At 42.9% G+C, this 19,872-nt stretch overlaps 1 protein-coding gene across 2 annotated transcripts in view; it reads left to right on the forward strand.

Annotated features, from left to right (window-relative positions):
* The window catches only part of HECW1 (HECT, C2 and WW domain containing E3 ubiquitin protein ligase 1), a 326,637-nt gene that overhangs the window by 257,546 nt on the left and 49,219 nt on the right, over positions 1-19,872 (forward strand). For both annotated transcript variants that reach the window (XM_086396047.1, XM_086396048.1), the window contains 3 exons: positions 3,198-3,318; positions 4,072-4,185; positions 5,236-5,388. In XM_086396047.1, the coding sequence (XP_086252173.1) occupies positions 3,198-3,318; positions 4,072-4,185; positions 5,236-5,388 (388 nt within the window). The remainder of the gene's footprint in view (positions 1-3,197; positions 3,319-4,071; positions 4,186-5,235; positions 5,389-19,872) is intronic.

Here is a 19,872-nt window from a genome sequence, read left to right on the forward strand (position 1 = left end):
ATAACCTCTAAAGTCAGAGTTCAAACTTTGCTTTTGAAGCCAGTGGGGAAATGGAGAAGAGAAACCGAATTTAGCAATATGCTTTGTCCCCCAGAAGGGATGTCTCACTCAGCTTGTGTCACTCAATACTGCCATAGGTCTAGAATATCTCAGTTCAGTTCAATTGCTCAGTCATGTCCGACTCTTTGCGAACCCAGAGACTGCAGCGTGCCAGGCTTCCCTGTCCATCACCAATGCCCAGAGTTTACTCAAGCTCACGTCCATCAAGTCAGTGATGCCATACAATCATCTCGTCCTCTGTCATCCCCTTCTCCTGCTGCCTTCAGTCTTTCCCAGCATCAGGGTCTTTTCCAAGGAGTCAGTTCTTAAAACTGGAATACCTTTCTCTTTGGTGCACCCCCATCATGTCATTCAGAACTATCTCCCAGAGGTAGTTTTGCTAATCCTAAAATCTGTTTTTAAGTCAGTATCTCTTTGTTATCCCTTCTTCCACGAGTGTATCAGTGGCATTGTTGAGGAAATGTTCCATGAGTGCTCCCTCTGACATACAGTATAACTAAGATGACATGCTTGGGAAAAGGAGGACCAAGAGCTTTGTCAGAGGCAGCATCAGCACAATCAGTTACTTCTGGTATGCACAGGATGACTTACTTCTGGAGAGCAGAGCATTCCCATTTAGGGGACTTGTGTGTCTGCATGATGTTTGGTCCCAGTCTGAAAATGTGTCTATGTGTATGCATTCTAAGTCGTGTCTGACTTTGCAACCTCATGGACTGTAGCCAGCCAGGTTCCTCTGTCCATGAGATTCTCTAGATAAGAATACTGAAGTGGGTTGCCATGCCCTCCTTTAGGGGATCTTCCTGACCCAGGGATCAAACCCATGTCTCTTAGGTCTCCTGCATTGGCAGGTGGGTTCTTTACCACACAGCCACCTGGGAAGCCCCAAATTGTCTACACTTTGGTCCAAACTTCTGACACTAGAGTATGGTTTTGACATCATTACATGGTGAAGATACCATCTTGCAAATAGAAAAACTAAGGAAGTATAAAGAATTATTCGCTAAATGAGAATTGTTTGGGTAAGTTTTTTTTTAAAGGAATCAGCATTCCTAATAGCTGTCTGGTGTCAGACATTACTGTCACCATGAACTCAATCATCCAATTTATGTATCAAAGTCCTTAATTCTTTACTCTCCTAGCTTTGATCACAGGATCTCAGAGTGTATAATCCAAATATTTGATGCTAAATTTTACAATTCCCACATTTCTAGACCTTTATGACTTTTACCTGAGGCAACAGAGATAGTGACTCATGCATGCCAAACCACCTCATGAGGCATAAATCATTAAAGAAATGCACAATAGTGACCATGGGCATAGTGGTAGCACCAGCAGTGAGAAAGCCATCTTATAAAATACACCGAAATCTGCTAGAAGGAAATTATACTTGCACCTGCAGACTTGTACTCTAGTTTTACCTACATTCTGAAACATGGCATTTCAGCAAAGACACTTTCCTCTTCAAGTGGTGGCTTGGTTCCTTCTCATAAGTCACCTCTTCAGTTGGCTTTGGTGACACCACTGTAGGCATTTCATCTATGTCTTTGGCCACCTCTGCAGACTCATCCTTCCCTTGCTACCATCCTCAAGACTCAGTGCCAGGTTTCATTGTCCTCTCTTTCAAACTATGTCTCTTTCCAATCAAATAGTCAAAGGTGCCACCATCAAAGACCAAGCTTGTGATCTGCCCACAAATCTGTGCCTCTTCCATTTGTGCCCATCTCAGTGAAAGTCGCCAAAGTCCATTCCATTATAATGTCTGAAACTCACCTTTACTTCCTACCTATATCCAGTTCATTGCCTCCTAAACACATCTCCAATCTGTCCTATTCTCATCTCCACTGACACCACCCTAGTCCAGTTTAGGGGGGCTAAATCCATTCTGAACCTCTATGGTTTTCTCTGTCTACTGCAGAAAGACTGAGGTTTCTATAACTCTAGATACATCATCTTGGCTCCTACACACTAACTTTCTGTTGTGTTTAACATTGAACAAAATCATTAAATTATTCAAAAGAGAAAACCTTATCCTATTTGTACTGTATCCTATTTGACCTGTCTCCTGCCCACCTCCCAAGCTTTGTTTTACATCATTCTGGTCCTCACTCCCTGTGCTCCAGATAAACTGGAGCACCACTTCCATCCTGCCTCAGTACCTTTGCACATGCTGGTGCTCTACCTAGAATCTTCTCCCAGCTCATCTCTTCTCTTAGCTAAACAGAAGCCTTTCCTAACTCACTCAGTCTAATTCATGCCTACTTATTCTTCACATGTTTCCCAGGGAAGCCTTCCTGAACTTGGCTAGAGTGTCCTGTGATCTCAGAGAACTGAGTTCTCTTCCTTCATGGGTAACAATCATCTCAACCTGTAATTATATTCTCATTTCTGTGAGTTTGATGGTGTCAGTCTTCTCCAGATTATAAATTCAATATCTGGAACATAAACTAAACATTAGTTGTTGCAGGAGCAAACTGTGATCCTAGCCATCTGGGAAACTTGCAAAAGAATGTTATCTTTTCCAGTCCTTTTTTCATTGAAAGGTATATAAAGATAATAAGGCATTTACAAAACATTCTAAGTGATACAAAAGCTCCTTCTATAAATAGTAAGGAATTATTATTAATAATAATATTCTTAATAATTTTTCTTTTATGGTACATGATAATCTAATATAAACCCCTAAATACTCTGTGTTCTAATAGGTATGTTTATATAAGCATCAAGGTCAATATAGTTAGAGAAGTACAATATACACATATATTACAATCTTGGTTGCTCCATTGTAGTTACATTCACTTATAGCAACTTATAAGAGCCTATTTGATTTATGTCATTTTCGAATATTTAGGTAAATTAAGCCAATAAATATGCTCATCCAGGTATTTTGAAGAGAGATACAATTTGAAATGGAATGTAAAATAGAAGTATGTATTATCATCAGAATTTATTTTTCTCTGCATCATATTATTTCTGGTTATTATCAAAGTGACTGAGGGAGTGATAGGGAAACTTCTTGAAGGAGAAAAATATGAAGACTTAGGATTGTGCCTCTGGTTGGACCTCCCATTACCATTGCTCTCTGCATATTTGTTCTTCAGTAAAAAGTGATGACCTTCAGCCTATGTGCTTCTCTGCAGGTTTACAGAGAGCCAGTGCAAGAGCCCCTTCACCCTACAGGAGAGACTTTGAGGCCAAGCTCCGCAATTTCTACCGAAAACTGGAAGCCAAAGGATTTGGTCAGGGTCCAGGGAAAATTAAGTGAGTGATTTAATTGAGCTCCACTGAGCTTGGCACTGAATTCAGTTGGAAGATGTTTCTATCGTTTTCTCCTCTATAACTTGGTAATATTTGTCTGGAAATCGGATACCATGGTATGACATCAGTCATGGTCATAAAATTGAGGAAAGAAAAAGTTAGGAAGTTGGAAAGAAGAAAGGAGGTTAAGAAATTGGAAGGGAGCCAGGAAGAGAAGGTAAGGAGAGAGAGGAAGAACAGTCGATTTCAGACAAAACCATGTATAAAATCAATGGCAGGCCTTCTCAGAAAACAAGGAATCTTGAACTAAATAAAAACTCTTATGTTTCCCTTTACATATTTTTGGGACAAATTTAACTACTCATTAGTCAAAAAGCTTTGATTTGGGGATCTAAGTAAGAAGTTGTTTCTCCCCGCTATATGATTACTATTTTCATCTTGAAAAGCTGAACCAAAATTCAGGTATTCAACTTAAGAGATTCTTCTTAGAATTGATAAAAAAAAATATATATCCTGGCAGTAGTATAATATGGATGGAATGTGTCCCATTATAAACTGGTACGTGTTGTCCTGGTACTTTTATCATTTTGAAAAGAGTGTCAGAGTAAGTGCATGGTTGAACTGATGGAATCTGTACCTTGATGAAGAGCCTAGGGAGTGAGACTGTCAGCCTGGGCCCCCACATCTCACCTAGAACATTCCCAAGCATTGGAGCCCAAGCCCTGGCTACCCGCCCACATGGCTTCTCATTTCTAGGCTCATCATTCGTCGAGACCACCTGTTGGAGGGAACCTTCAATCAGGTGATGGCCTATTCCCGGAAGGAGCTCCAGCGGAACAAGCTCTACATCACCTTTGTTGGAGAGGAGGGGTAAGCCACCAGCACTTTCATGTAGACACCTCAGTGTGGGTAGACCAGAGCCCCCAGGTCTTGGGTGATTTTCCTCAAGGAGCAGGGTGGCTCTAAGCCTTTGCCCCAAGGTGGTTCTGATCATATCCTCCCAGGAGGCCTTTCTCTCCAGGTGTTGCCAATCTTTGAATTTCATGTTCTCCAAAAGCCTAAGATGATTGGCATATTCTAGAATCTGAGGTCACATGCTCAAAGTATAAGCCCAAAATATAGACCAATCTACTAGATCTTTACTTTTTCAGGATATACCCCAAAAGGTATCCCCTTGGTGTACCCATCCCTCTGAGTATCTGATCAAAGAACTCTTTCCCCAAGAGTTGACTGGTGGTGGTGGTAGTGGTTGAGTTGCTAAGTCTTGCAACCCCATGGATGTAGCCTGCCAGGCTCCTCTAACATGGGGTTTACCAGGCAAGAATATTAGAGTGGGTTGCCATTTCCTGCTCCAGGGGATCTTCCCAACCCAGGGGTCAAACCCAGGTCTTCTGCATTGCAGGTGGTCTCCAGCCTTGTGGGCAGATTCTTTAATGACTGAGCCACCAGGGAAGCACATATATGACTGCTTACCAAATTTTTCATGTACTTTCAGTGATTTCATAGCAAACCATCTCAACCGTGGAAAGCAAGCCCACCCAGGAGGGCATAGCAGGATGAACTTAGCAGAAAGGGTTTTCAATTCATGCGCATGCACCATCACAGGAAATTATTTTCTGTCTCACATGACAAAGTCCAGCTGTGGACCAGCTATGTGTTTTACCCAGTAGGTGTGATGTAATTGAGGAAGAAGTTTAAGGAACACTGCCATAAATGTTTAAGAACATCATCCTCAAATCAATCACTGCATCCTCATTTTCTTCAGCAAATTAGGCTTCCCTTGGGATCCATTGTAAAGCGCAGAGGCTGCCCTCTACTTTCCTGGCACTGAGTCTGAAAGGGCAAGCCAGGTCCTGCAGAGCGACAGGTCCCCCACCTCCCTCATGTAATGAGCTTCCCGGACCTCTGCTTCCTTTGCAGCCTGGACTACAGTGGTCCTTCGAGAGAATTCTTCTTCCTTCTGTCTCAGGAGCTCTTTAACCCTTACTACGGACTCTTCGAGTACTCTGCCAATGACACCTACACCGTGCAGATCAGCCCCATGTCTGCCTTTGTAGAAAACCATCTTGAATGGTAAGAGCTGGAATTTTCACTTTCTCATATTGGAAAGTTCTGGTCTTTCTCAGTCAGAAGGCAGTGGTATTCCTTGAGGATCATTGTGTTTGAAGCAGTGGCCCGATGTCATGAGGGGTGATGAAAGTAAACAACAAAGCATTGGAAACAAAATTCTCTCCTAGTTTTCACCCAGAATAGAAAATGAATCACTAAAGATGCTGCAAATTTCCTATCAACTGCACATTGATGTAAGATACTACAGTTTTTCTTCTGAGGAAACACTGAGGTAAGTAGATATAGGTCCTGAGTGTTGATAATTCTACTAAAGTCCTAAGCGTTCCCAGGGAGGGCTTCTTGAAGATATTCATGGATTTGAGATTCTCTGATCTTGGACTGATGGCTTTTGTACTGTGGCCATCAGCTTCTGCATCTTGCTTTAAAATAAGGCTGTTGGGTTAGATGATCTCTCAGCATCCTTCTGACTTGAAAGTGCAACATGTCCTCTCATCTTGAGGCAATTACCACTTAAACTGAAATGAGTAAGAAGATCAGTATCGGTCAATTCTGTGCACTTCTGTGGCTGAGATTCCTCAGATATGGGTGGAAATCTCCAGAAAACTGCATGGGAGAACTAGGATGCATGCACTTTCCTGTTTTGTCACCCCCACACGCGACTTGAAAAGTACCCCGGATTTCACTACAGGAGCTCCTGTCATCAGGAGGGAAATGAGTCCTGGAAACTGCTGACATGGTTCTTATCTGACATAACTTACTGATGATGTGTTATGGGGCTTCTGGTGAAGGGAGCTTCTGGGGTAACACCTGGCCACTGGGCTTACAGCCCAAATCCCCATAATTTGATTTCATAATATCAGAACAACACACCTCTGCTAAGGCTGCCAGCTACAGCCCCAACTTCTCTCTCCAAACACTCTCACCTCTGAGTTCTTCTTTTTCTTTAATTATTTAAAGTTTATTTTATTGAAGTATAATTGATTTAGATTGTTGTGCTAATGTCTACTTTACAATAAAGTGATTCAGTTATACATGTATATATATTTTTTTCATATTCTTTTCCATTATGGTTTATCTTAGGATATTGAATATAGTTCCCAGTGCAATATAATAAGACCTTGTTGTTTATCCATTCTATATATAATAGTTTGCATCCCAACTTCCCAACCCATCCCTCCTCCCCTACTCTCCCACTTGGCAACCATTAAGTCTGTTCTCTTATGTCTGAGTCTGTTTCTGTTTCCAAGATAAGTTCATTTGTGTTGTATTTTAGATTCTCCATTTAAGTGATATCATATGGTATTTGTCTTTCTCTTTCTGACTTACTTCATTTAGTGTGATACTCTCTAGGTCCATCCAGCTTGCAACAAATGGCATTCTTTCTTTCTCTTTTGTGGCTGAGTAGTGTTCTATTGTGTATGCACCACATCTTCTTTATCTGTTCACCTATTGATGGACATTTAGGTTGTTTCCATGTAATGGTGATTATAAATAGTGTGGCTATGAACATAAGGATTCATGTATCTTTTTAAACATAAGGGTACATACACCTTTTTGAATTATACTTTCATCCAGATGCATGCCCAGGAATGGGGTTTCTGGATCATATGGTAACTCTGTTTTTAGTATTTTGAGGAACCTCCATACTGTTCTCCATAGTGGTTGCATCAATTTACATTCCCACCAACAGTGTAGGAGGGTTCCCTTTTCACCACACTCCCTCCAACATTTATTATTTGTAGACTTTTAAATGATGGCCATTCTGATCTGTGTAAGGTGGTACCTCATTGTAGTTTTGACTTGCATTTCTATAACACTTATCAATGTTGAGCATCCTTTTACATGCCTACTGGCCATCTGTATGTCTTCTTTGGAGAAATGTCTCTCTAGATCTTCTGCCCATTTTTTTATTGCATTGTTTGCTTTTTTGTTATTGAGTTGTATGAGCTGTTTGTACACTTTGGAAATTAAGCCCTTATCAGCCACATCATTTGCAAATATTTTCTCCTAATCCATAGATTGTCTTTTGTTTTGTTTATGGTTTCCTTTGCTGTGCAAAAGCTTGTAAGTTTGATTAGGTCCCATTTGTTTATTTTTCCTTTTATTTATCTTGCCTTGGGAGACTGACGTAAGAAAACATTGGTCAATTTATCTCAGGGAATGTTTGCCCATGCTCTCTTTTAGGAGTTTTATAGTGTCAAATGTTATATTTGCGTCTTCAAGCCATTTTGAGTTTATTTTTGTGTATGGTGTGAAGGAGCGATCTAACTTCACTGATTTGTACGAGTCAGCTCTTGAGCTGAGCAAGGCATATGCCTGCTCAGGGCATGTGCTTCAAGTGTTTGGCACAAGTGAAGAAGCAAATGTTGCTTTTTTGTTGCTTTTTGCCTTTGTTGTTCCTTTTCATGTAACTTATCAAATAAGTGGATGATGTAGCTTGGGAGACAGAAACACCCCTGATGGTGTGGGCAGAGCAGCAAGTCACTACAGAGAAGATTTAGGGCTAAGAACTGAAGACCAGCTCTAACTCAGTCACATTCCGATAGGGTTCACTCAGACAGTGGAGAGTACCATACCCCCATGAAACAAGAATATATGTGGGACTTCCCTGGGTCCAGTGGTTAAGAATCCTCCTGCTCGTGCAGGGCACACAGGTTTGATCCTTGGTCTGGGAGGATTCCACATGCCTCAGGGCAACTAAGCCTGTGCACAAAACTACTGGAGCCCAGGAGCTCTAGAGCCCGCAACCACAGCTGCTGGGCCCGTGTGCTGTAGCTACTGAAGCCTGCGCCCCCAGAGCTCATTGTTTGGCCACAAGAGAAGCCCCACGATGAGAAATGCACACAGCACAACAGAGAGCAGCCGCCACTCACACCTAGAAAAAGCCCACACGCATCAGTGGAGACCCAGCACAGCCAAAAATCAATCAATCAATCAATCAATCAATCAATAATTTTTAAAGACTATATAGGTATGCAGATTATACTTCATATAATCCCCCAATTCTCTCAGTCTATGTGCATGAAATTTAAGATGGTGTCTTAGAGGTTATGAATTAGAGTTAGCAATCACTAAGGAAATGCTTTCACAAACATTACAGCATATAGGACTCTGCTGGGTGTTGTGGGGATACATTCATTAACTGAACAGTTGTAAACCAAGTGCATGCTGTGTGTTGGGAGAATACAAAAGTGAAGTGAACGTGATTTCTTCCCTCAAAGGGAGAGAGCACATGAGTAAATCTGTAATTCCACTATAGTATCTTAAATGCCAAGTTATACATATATAATACGTGTGTGTGTGTACGTCTGAGATACATATATAAGCCTGGGAATTGTATTAAATCATGAAGGAAAGTGTCTCACTCAGCCCAAGGTAGGGGATGGTGCAGTGGGGAATAAAACCAGGGAATCTCATAAAAAGGGAATAATTGTGCCGTCTTTTTCTTCTTTTTTTTGCTTTTTTTTTTATGAAAAGGAGTGGATATATGTGCCAATCTTTACTGATAGTTGAGTAGGAGAATCAACAGAGCAGAGGAGAAAAGTGTTTTGAGGAGCCAATATTGGAAACAAGAATTGAAAGGTGTGAGAGGAAATGGAGCCTTTGGCAAGCAGTGTAGACAGATCAGAACAGAGAATGGCTTTTGGGGTTGTGAGAATGAGGCTGGAGACAGAGAGGCAGATGGTCGCATCACATAAAGAGAATACTGTCACTGGGTCTGTGTTTTTAAAAAGTAAATCTTGCCATAGCGTGGGGAAAATTTTAAGGACAAAAGGCTGGAAAGAGCTGAGACCAGCTCCAGAGAGGTTGATACATCACAGGGAGAAACAGAATTCAAACTGAGGTAGAAGTGGGGTCTGAGAAAGGAGGGGACTAACCTTAAGAACATCTCAGAGGGAGAAGAGACTCAGCTAGTTGTTTTACTGTTTGACTGTTGAGGTGAGAGGGAGAGAGAAATATAGAAAAAGTCTAAGGTTTCTGGTTGCATCATGCGATGGGTTGGGATGGTCACTGTGATGAGAATTACATGAAATAGACAACACTTAGAGGAAAGAGGAGGAATTCACTCTTTGACAGGTAGAAATTGCAGGTTCCATTATTAATACAGGTGGGTATATTAGTACGTACCTGGAATATTGCCTTGGAAATCTGGGCTGGAAACTGAGATTGGGAAACACTAACACAGTCATGAAATTAAAAGACACTTGCTCCTTGGAAGAAAAGCTATGAGAAACATAGACAGCATATTAAAAAGCAGAGACATTACATTGCTGACAAAGGTCTGTATAGTCAAAGCTATGTTTTTACAGTAGTCATGTATGGATGTGAGAGTTGGACGTAAAGAAGGCTGAGCACTGAAGAACTGATGCTTTTGAACTGTGGTGTTGGACAAGACTCTTGAGAGTCCCCTGGACTGCAAGGAGATCCAACCAGTCCATCCTAAAGGAGATCAATCCTGAATATTCATTGGAAGGATTGATGCTAAAGCTGAAGCTCCAATACTTTGGCCACCTGATGCGAAGATCCGACTCATTGGAAAAGACCCTGATGCTGGGAAAGATTGAGGGCAGGAGGAGAAGGGGACCACAGAGGATGAGATGGTTGGATGGCATCACTGACTCAACAGACATGAGTTTGAGCAAGCTCTGGGAGTTGGTGAAGGACAGGGAAGCCTAACGTGCTACAGTCCATGGTGTCACAAAGAGTCGGACACAACTGAGTAACTGAACAGCAAGAACAACACAGGCAGATTGGCTCAGGAGGAAGGAGGAGATGGGAGCTCGCAGAGGTGGAGGATACTGATGAGTCCGGGGTGGCCAGAGCCCCAGGTCCCTGGGGAAAGCTGAGAATGAGTGGCCAGGGTGTTCCAGCTTGGGAGGAATAGGACAGGGATGGAGGTGCTCCAGTGAAGACCTGCTTGTGGGGAAGAAGGCAGTCCAAGAAGGCAGAAGCTGGAGGGGGCATACAGAGGATACAAAGGGGTCCCCAGGGATTCAGAGCACAGGATTGGGAGGACAGAGCTTAGGACATCAGGGGATGATCACAGGAGCTGTGTTTGGATAGTGACAGAGGTTCATGAGGTTAAGTGCCCTAGTGGTGTGAAGGGGACCGAGTGTTCTGGAGGAAACATTGGGGCCAAGCACAGGAGTGACATAGGGAAGTCTACAGACTAAGGCCTGATGGAATACACAGGAGACTCCCTGGCCTTCTGGCCAACTCATTACCACTTGAGAGTGGCCTCAAGAGATGCCTTGCCAGCTGCCTGGACCCTGTTCTCAGGCAGGCTCTGTTGTCTCTGAACATCTCCGGCTGGATGAGGCCAGGTCGATGTGTCAGTTACACCCGGAGGAAGGAAACAGCAGAGATGTTGCAAGAATTAGCAAAGCTCTCTGGATGGATCCTTTATAAAAGTCAAAGGTGTGACAAAGTCTGGCCCAGAGGTGCTTGTTACCTGCTGTCTTTGCAAAGGAAAGGACTTGAGGACTTTTACCCACTGCTGTTCCTACATTGGAAATATTTGCTGTGTAGCCCAGAAGCAAAATGGCAAGGAGCTTTCGGAGCAACTAGCAATCTGAACAGAGCTCAGGCAGGTGAGAGTTCACATGGAATGGTGAGATGTTATGAAGTGATCTGGGACCTCCCCTCTGCTCTGAGGCTCTGACTCTGAACCTCAGTCTCCTAAGCCCCTGACTGACAGAAAAGCCCAAATGCAAAGCCAGTACTAGTCCCAGATTGAACCATGACCCTCACACAGGGTGGGACTCATGTTTCATTAGTGCCTCAGAGGTCCTAGGGGAGACAGGAGGTCACTACCAGTGGACAGAACTTGAGCCACTGGGGCCGAGTCTGCTTTAGCCTTGAAAAGGAAGCCCTGCTGGGCTGTGGGCATTTGAATCAGATGGTAGCGCTGCAGTTATTCCTTCTGGATATTTTCCTGTGAGCCGTTCTGCACCCCAGGGCAGATGGTTTTACCAAGAAAAGTGAGGGCACCCAAGTGCTGGGCCATTTTGACAAAAGTGCACCCAGGAAGGGTCAACACCCGAATGAAGTCACTCCAGGCCTTGCGCAAAGTGTGGCAGCAAGTGGATCCTGAGACCCCTGCCTGAGGCTTTGTCACTGTGACTGCACAGGGGCGGGCGGGGGTGGGACGGGGCCACTGAGGAAACCTGAACCCTGAGTTCTCAGAGGTTGGGCCAGCCAGGTGGCGCTGACCCATCGGCTGATCCCAGATGTAGGCGCCTGGCCTTCTTCCTTCCCTCACTCCCCAGGACACTTCATCCCACAGTCCACATGGGCGGTGAGGAAGATGACACTTACTATGACCAATACATCACTCATGAGAAAACAGAGACCAAAAGATTACAGGGCTCCTCACAGTCAGAGCCTTGACCTTGTAAAGCTGGAAATTGTCCCTAACACAGGATGGGCGAGGACAGGAGTCTGCCTGGAAGGGAAGTGACTCCCGGCCCCTGCCCTCTCTTCCCTCCGCAGACAGGCCTGTAGGCCAGAAATAAACAGAGAGAAAATCGATCAGCTTTACAGGATTAAACATCACCCTGGATGGAAATATTGCTCGGGTGTGGCTGGAAGAGGCCTCTTTGCATGGGTCATTTTTTAAATTATTATTCAAGTTCTGTATCTTTTCACTGACCTTCCTCTGTGTCCCACACTCTGTTTTGTCTGTATCCCCCTAGAGAGTAAGCTCCATGAAAGCAGAGATGGGTCTGTCTTATTTAACCCTAGCACAGGCCTGGCACTTAAGGTGTTCAAAAGAACAGTTCATTTGGGTGCATGAACAGAAGTTTGGGTGCATGAATAAGGCTTGTTCCACAAGCCACATGAGCCACTTCCTTCTACCAGGGCCATTAAGACAGAGGTCTCATATAAAGCAGGGGCAGTTAACTGCTCAAAGGTCACACTTTCATTTCTCATCTGTGGTTGTAAATCCCTTACAGTGTTGACGACAAACACACATGTCCCCTGGGAGCTTTGCACTCAGCTCTGCACGATGCCCACACTCTGCTTATTACTGACACAAGGTCACCCTACACACACTGCCCCTGCACCATGGGCCTCTGCCAGTCACCTCCAGGCCAGGCAGTACCCCAGAGATGGGCAAAGGGGCCTCTGACCCCAGGTCCTTCCCCTGCTGGCTCCTCCCTGACTGTAGCTACTTGAAATTCTCTGCTTCCTGCTTGCTGTGTGTGGGCTTTGCATATGCTGGGATGCAGCCTGGAAATCAAAAGGTTTCTACCTCCTTCCCTTTGTTTCTAGTGAAGTGCTGAGAGATACTATCATGAATAAATATGGTGAGGATTCTATACACACATAATAAGTAAACTGAAAAAAAATCTATTTTTTTGACCTTCAGCCTAAAAGGACTTTCCATAATTGTTTCATTACTCGTTTGTATTCCCCAGTTAGGTTGTATGAACCCTGCTTTGGCCCTAGCTCCGGAGGCTCTCTGCAGTGGCACAGGAGGAGGGTTCTTCTTCCCCTTCCCTTTGGTTAGAGCAGCCAAATAACAAAACTGAAGCCGAGATTGATGCAGCACAAGCTTTATTAAATAACCAAAGAATGGAGAAGCACAGACTAAGTTCACCAAACAACAACTCACCCACCAGATGGGAGGGATTTAATTTTTAGGAGTAAAGACAAAGGGAGAAGAAATAAGGCTAATGATGAAGAGACCTGTGCTTTAGTCTACTGGGGAAGGGGCAAGGTTTTTTCAAGGGAGTGTGATGCCACACCTCAGCCTTTTTTGATACTTAATATCCAGTCATGGTCAAAGGTAGGTGTGTCATTTAATATGCTAATATAGTAAATATCAGTGTCTGATGAGATTCAGGGTCTGTCAGATGAGGTCAGATTCATTGCCATCTTGTTTCCATCTGGTTCTTTCTGGTGTTTTTATTTGTAGCTATCTTTCTTATCTCTTGACCCTCCAACTTAAAGGTTTATGTTAAGTCCTGCTAAAGGTGGGGATTGATGGGTTTTGAGCAGAAATGTGGAGTAACTCTAGCTACATTTGTACCACAGAATTTCCAAGTTGATAGGGACATTGTTAAAATTGCAAGGCTAACACTCATGCCAAGTAAGAGAGAGGAGGTGGAGCTGGAACCCCATTGGGCCTCCCATAGGAACTGTGGTCACATATGGACACAGCCCTGCCCACCCTAAATCAGGTAGAAAAAGGCCAGGAAATAGCACAACGTCCTTCTTCCACCCACCAGTCCCACTGGCCAAGCCAACCATGGACCAGAGGGCAAGGAATCTCCAACCATTGCAGCAATAATGGCCTATCCCCAAGGTCACAGAGTGGGACAGAAAATGATAGGAAACCCATGACGAGTGCATGACAGGGATTAAAAATATCTGAAAGAGCCTGTACAATTCAGGACTTTCAGTTCATCCACTAAAAATATTACCATTTCCCTAACTGTATGTGTCCACTGTATGTGTCTTTGATCCAGAAATCTTAAAGTAATATTCCAAATTCCTTATCTTTATTCTTTGATTATGATTTCCATTTGCATATTAATGAGGTACTCATGCTGATTTTTTTATCCTTTTAATCATCATTGTATGCTGATTTTATGTCTCTCAAGATACAGAAGTGAATATAAAGCTAAACAATAAAACATTAATTGAAAATTTGTTAAACATGCTAAGCACTATTCTAGATACTTCCAACAGCCCTATAACCCAGGGCTATAGGAGAAACCCGGAGAAGGCGATGGCACCCCACTCCAGTACTCTTGCCTGGAAAATCCCATGGACGGAGGAGCCCGGTAGGCTGCAGTCCATGGGGTTGCTCAGAGTCGGACACGACTGAGCGACTTCACTTTCACTTTTCACCTTCATGCTTTGGAGAAGGAAATGGCAACCCACTCCAGTATTCTTGCCTGGAGAATCCCAGGGACTAGGGAGCCTGGTGGGCTGCTGTCTATGGGGTCGCACAGAGTTGGACACGACTGAAGCAACTTAGCAGCAGCAGCAGCAGCATAGGAGAAACCCAGGCTATAGAAGAAAATAAGGTGCAAACATTAGCAAACTCAGAGATAATCACAAACCAGGCTGGGGTTGGAACCCAGAAAACCTGACTGCAGTAGGTTCTAGCCCCCTCTATTTTCCCTCTGGGCAAATTGCAATACAATGTGATAAATGTTATCTGTACTTCTATCATAGCACTTTGCACATTACGTAATTATCCGTATTAGGTATACGGAGCTTTAAAAATGAGTGAGAATAGTTGGCTGGCAGAGATGGGGAAAGGAAACTTCCAGGGAGAGGGCCTGAAATTCACAGAAGGATGGCAGGTGAACAAACAGGTGTCAGTTGTGTTTGACTGAAAAACAGAGAAAACAAAAGCTGTAAAGACTTCTTGCACCAGATAGGGAAACGCATTTAATGGCATCTAGGGACTTTGGGCTTTAGCCAGGCTTCAGCAATACGTGAACTGTGAACTTCCAGATGTTCAAGCTGGTTTTAGAAAAGGCAGAGGAACCAGAGATCAAATTGCCAACATCCGCTGGATCATCGAAAAAGCAAGAAAAACATCTATTTCTGCTCTATTGACTATGCCAAAGCCTTTGACTGTGTGGGTCACAATAAACTGTGGAAAATTCTGAAAGAGATGGGAATACCAGACCACCTGACCTGCCTTTTGAGAAACCTATATGCAGGTCAGGAAGCAACAGTTAGAACTGGACATGGAACAACAGACTGGTTCCAAATAGGAAAAGGAGTACGTCAAGGCTGTATATTGTCACCCAGCTTACTTAACTTAAATGCAGAGTATATCCTGCGAAACGCTGGGCTGGAAGAAGCACAAGCTGGAATCAAGATTGCCGGGAGAAATATCAATAACCTCAGATATGCAGATGATACCACCCTTATGGCAGAAAGTGAAGAGGAACTAAAAATCCTCTTGATGAAAGTGAAAGAGGAGAGTGAAAAAGTTGACTTAAAGCTCAACATACAGAAAACTAAGATCATGGCATCTGGTCCCATCAGTTCATGGGAAATAGATGGGGAAACAGTGGAAACAGTGTCAGACTTTATTTTGGGGGGCTCCAAAATCAGTGCAGATGGTGATTGCAGCCATGAAATTAAAAGATGCTTACTCCTTGGAAGGAAAGTTATGACCAACCTAGATAGCATATTCAAAAGCAGAGACATTACTTTGCCAACAAAGGTCCGTCCAGTCAAGGCTATGGTTTTTCCAATGGTCATGTATGGATGTGAGAGTTGGACTGTGAAGAAAGCTGAGCACCGAAGAATTGATGCTTTTGAACTGTGGTGTTCGAGAAGACTCTTCAGAGTCCCTTGGACTGCAAGGAGATCCAACCAGTCCATTCTGAAGGAGATCAGTCCTGGGTGTTCATTGGAAGGACTGATGCTGAAGCTGAAACTCCAGTACTTTGGCCACCTCATGTGAAGAGTTGACTCATTGGAAAAGACTCTGATGCTGGGAGGGATTGGGGGCAGGAGGAGAAGGGGATGACAGAGGATGAGATGGCTGGATGGCATCACTGACTCAATGGGCATAAGTTTGAGTGAACTCTGGGAGTTGGTGATGGACAGGGAGGCCTGGCGTGCTGTGATTCATGGGGTCGCAAAGAGTCAGACACGACTGAGCGACTGAACTGAACTGAACTGAGAGACTTTGGGTTTTATCATGAAAATGTCAGTGTATTTTTTTAGGGGAAAGAATGTCTTGAGTAAGTCTGTATTCTAGAAAGTCAACTCTGGTTATAGACAGATGAATTGGAGTGGAAATTGGAGGTGTCAGATTTAAGTGGCAGTTCTTTGAAATAATTGTTTGAAAAGAGGATGAAGAATCAAACTAGGATGGAAGCAGTGGGAATGAAAAGTTATTTCAGAAGAATGAAAAAATGAGCAATATTTAGTGGTGGACTATAGACAGTGGGTTCAGAGAAGGCAATGGCACCCCACTCCAGTACTCTTGCCTGGAAAAGCCCATGGACAGAGGAGCCTGGTAGGCTGCAGTCCATGGGGTCGCTAGGAGTAGGACACGACTGAGCGACTTCACTTTCACTTTTCACTTTCATTCATTGGAGAAGGAAATAGCAACCCACTCCAGTATTCTTGCCTGGAGAATGCCAGGGACGGGGGAACCTGGTGGGCTGCCGTCTGTGGGGTCGCACAGAGTCAGACACAACTGAAGCGACTTAGCAGCAGCAGCAGCAGCATAGACAGTGGGTGGAGAAGGAAATGGCAGCCCACTCCAGTTCTTGCCTGGAGAATTCCATGGACAAGGGAGCCTGGCAGGCTACAGTCCATGGGGTCACCAGAGTCTGACACAACTTAGCGACTAACCAACCACCACCACCATAGACAGTAAGGGTGTCCATTATATTAAATGTCCCACTTGCATAAAATGATGCATACAAAATGCCAGGTAGAAAGTTCTCATCTATTTTTGAATGGAGGTATAAAAAACAAAACTGTAAATGTGGAAAACTCCAAACTTACTTTTATGTCTAATAAATTATGAATAGTACACAATGCATGTATTTTCAGATCTTTATGCCTGGATAGGAAAGATTCACGTTTCAGCTGAAACATCTCCTCTAAGTGCCTTCCCTGAGCACTCAGTTTAAAACAGCCCAGCCAGTTATAACTCTCCAGCTTAACATCTTAACTCATTACATCGACAGAACTTACCACTCTCTAAAATAAAGTATATTTTAGATTTATATTGTACACTTGTAACTCCTTACTATTTGTCTTACTATTTATTAGTTACTAACTCCTTACTATTTATTTGAGAGAACGAGGTCTTGCTTTCCTAGTTACAGACTTTGCACTCAATAAATATGTGTGGAAGGAAGAAAAGAAACAAAGGACAGGAGGGAGAGAAGGAAGAAGGGAGGATGAATGGATGACTAGATGAGTGGATGGGTGGGTGGATGGATGGATGGGTAGGGAGATGGATAGGTGGATGGATGATGGATGGGTGGATGGATAAATGGATGGATGGGTGGGTGGATAGATGGGTAGGTGGGTGAATGGATGGGTAGAGGGGTGGGTGGGTAGGTGGATCGATGGATGGATAGAAGGAATAATATTCAATTCAAACTCCTTGGTTGTGAGAGTTTCAATCTCATTTCAATTTTTAGTTCAGAGTATTTGGGATTCAGAAAAATGGAGATCATTGTTGAGTGTCAGTTAAGTTTCTACTCATTGTTCTCTCTGAAATCACCACTGAAAATTCTTTATCTGTCTCAGTGATTCTGAATACCACTTTTCGCAGAGCAAATCTAAGACGCACTGAACAAATGGAAAAGGTGAACTCTTTTGCGTAAGAGTGCCAGAATGTCGACATGCACTGTTCGTTAAGGTATCATTTTAAGAAGTCGTTGTGATATGAGTCACTCTTTACGTAATTGTCAGTGTGAGAAGAACTTTCAGAAGCCAGAGTTAGAGATCTGGTGTTGTTTACTCAGTTTCTGTGCAACCACCAGAAGTTCCAAGTGTTCATTTCATGTTAGTGATGGTGACAAATTTAACCTATCAGTATCATAACCAGAAATCCTGGGCCCTCTCAAGCCAGAATTTCTGAGAACCTCTGCTAGCTGCGAAGCAGGCTCCTCCCTGTCCTTCTGCCCCTGCTATGCCCTCTCCCTTTCCAAGCAGACACAACCTGGGTGGCAGAAATCTGTTTTCACGTCTTTAGCAAGAGGAGGTGGAGGCGGGAGGGAGGCCTCTTGGAGCATGTTTAGAGTTTGGCCAAGTGGGTATTAAGTGTAATTGTAGAGTTTTATGGAACTTAAGAAGTCCTGGATAACACACTTTAAATATCCCTTGCTACATCTGCAGAGTCTGAATTAGTAGGTAGAAACCACAGTATCATGAGATTCCATTGAATGTGTCCTGGCCCTTCAACCCTCAAAGGCCCCTCCTGAAAGAATAGCTCAGTGTGTCTTGTTCATTTGAGTCATGGGTCAGATAAGCTCCCGCACCCCAACACCATCCCAACAGCAGCCCCTGTGTTCCTTCATAGGCACCTACAAGAGCTTCTCTGGTCCCATTCCTGGCTGAATCTGAGCACCTTCCTAGCATTGCCCTAAAGAAACTCAGTGCACACGTTAGTTGAGAAGTCACCATAAAATATGCACGTCTGATTGTGACCGTGTCCGCTTCTTAACCCAGTTTTCTTAAGAACTTGTGAGAAACCTCTAGTAAAGCTTTCAGAACTATTAAAGAGAACTCCTTTTCAACACTTGCATTATGCAGAAAAAGACCTAAGGTTGTGTGAGATTTATATGACAAATGGCACTTTAATTCAGTTGGAAAAGAATGGCCTACTCAGTTAATGATGCCAACACAGCTGACTGTGCAATGAAAAAAGGAAAAAAAAATAGGTTAAATTCCTCTCTAGTATAAAGCACATGTAAAAATATGACAGTAAAATGTCTTCAATAAACTCTAGAGGACTTTCTATATATTCTAGAACAAACATTTTTGGGAATAGAAAACAAACTTCAGAAACTTTGAATAGTAGAGACTTTTTCAGTCAAGATTTGAACCCTAGAATCTGTAAGAGAAAAGAAAGATATATTTAAATGTATAAAAATGAAAATAGTTTTTATGGCAAAAAAAAACACCATAAAGGCAAAAGGTAAGTTTTGATTTTGAAAAATAATCTTTGTAAATCAGAAAAATCAGAGATTGAAAATCTGTAATATATAGATTTCAAAGAGCTCTTCTAATGTGAAAAGAAGAGAGAAACAACACTAGAAAAATCAGCAAAGTGAAAAAAACTGTTCAGAGAAGAAAAAATCCAAATAATCAACAAACCCATAAAAAGAATTTCAACTTTATCAACGGCCAAATAAAATGACAATGATGTATCACTTTATAACAATCAAATCAGCAAAAATTAAAAAGAATTGTATCTTTTCAAGAGGATATGGGTGAAAGATTATTCTCTTGCATTTCCAGTAGAAAAATGACTTTTGGTAGCCTTTTTTTCAAAGCACAATCAATGATATATACTATAACTTTTAAACCCATATACCCTTTGGCCTGTGATTCTATCTCATAGAAATAAAAGCACTGCTATAAGGACTCATAACAGTTAATATTTATTGGGCCCTCATTATGGACCAGGTTTCTTTGTAAAGGCTTTGCATGAGCTGCACATGCTGTTATGATCCCCCTACTTCATAAATGAGGAAACTGATAACCATACAGGTTCAGTACTTGCCCAGGGTAACACAGATGGTAAATGGAAGAACCAGGAATCCAACCTAGGCACATGGTTCTCCAGTGTAAACTTCTATAAGCTATCCTATCTTCCCTAACAAAACATACCAGGATGTATGTGAAGACATACATCTGCTTCACAAACAGCTGTTTGTGAAGACACGAATGTAAAAGCATCCCAAGTATCTATCAGCAGAGACCAGTTAACTTCATCACAGCAGCTCCACACTGCATGGTGACATGAGGTGTTAA

The sequence above is a fragment of the Bos grunniens genome, chromosome 4, assembly GCF_055505025.1.
Source record: "Bos grunniens cultivar Pamir isolate PY7600 chromosome 4, Bosgru_T2T1.0, whole genome shotgun sequence".
Lineage (NCBI taxonomy): Eukaryota > Metazoa > Chordata > Mammalia > Artiodactyla > Bovidae > Bos > Bos grunniens.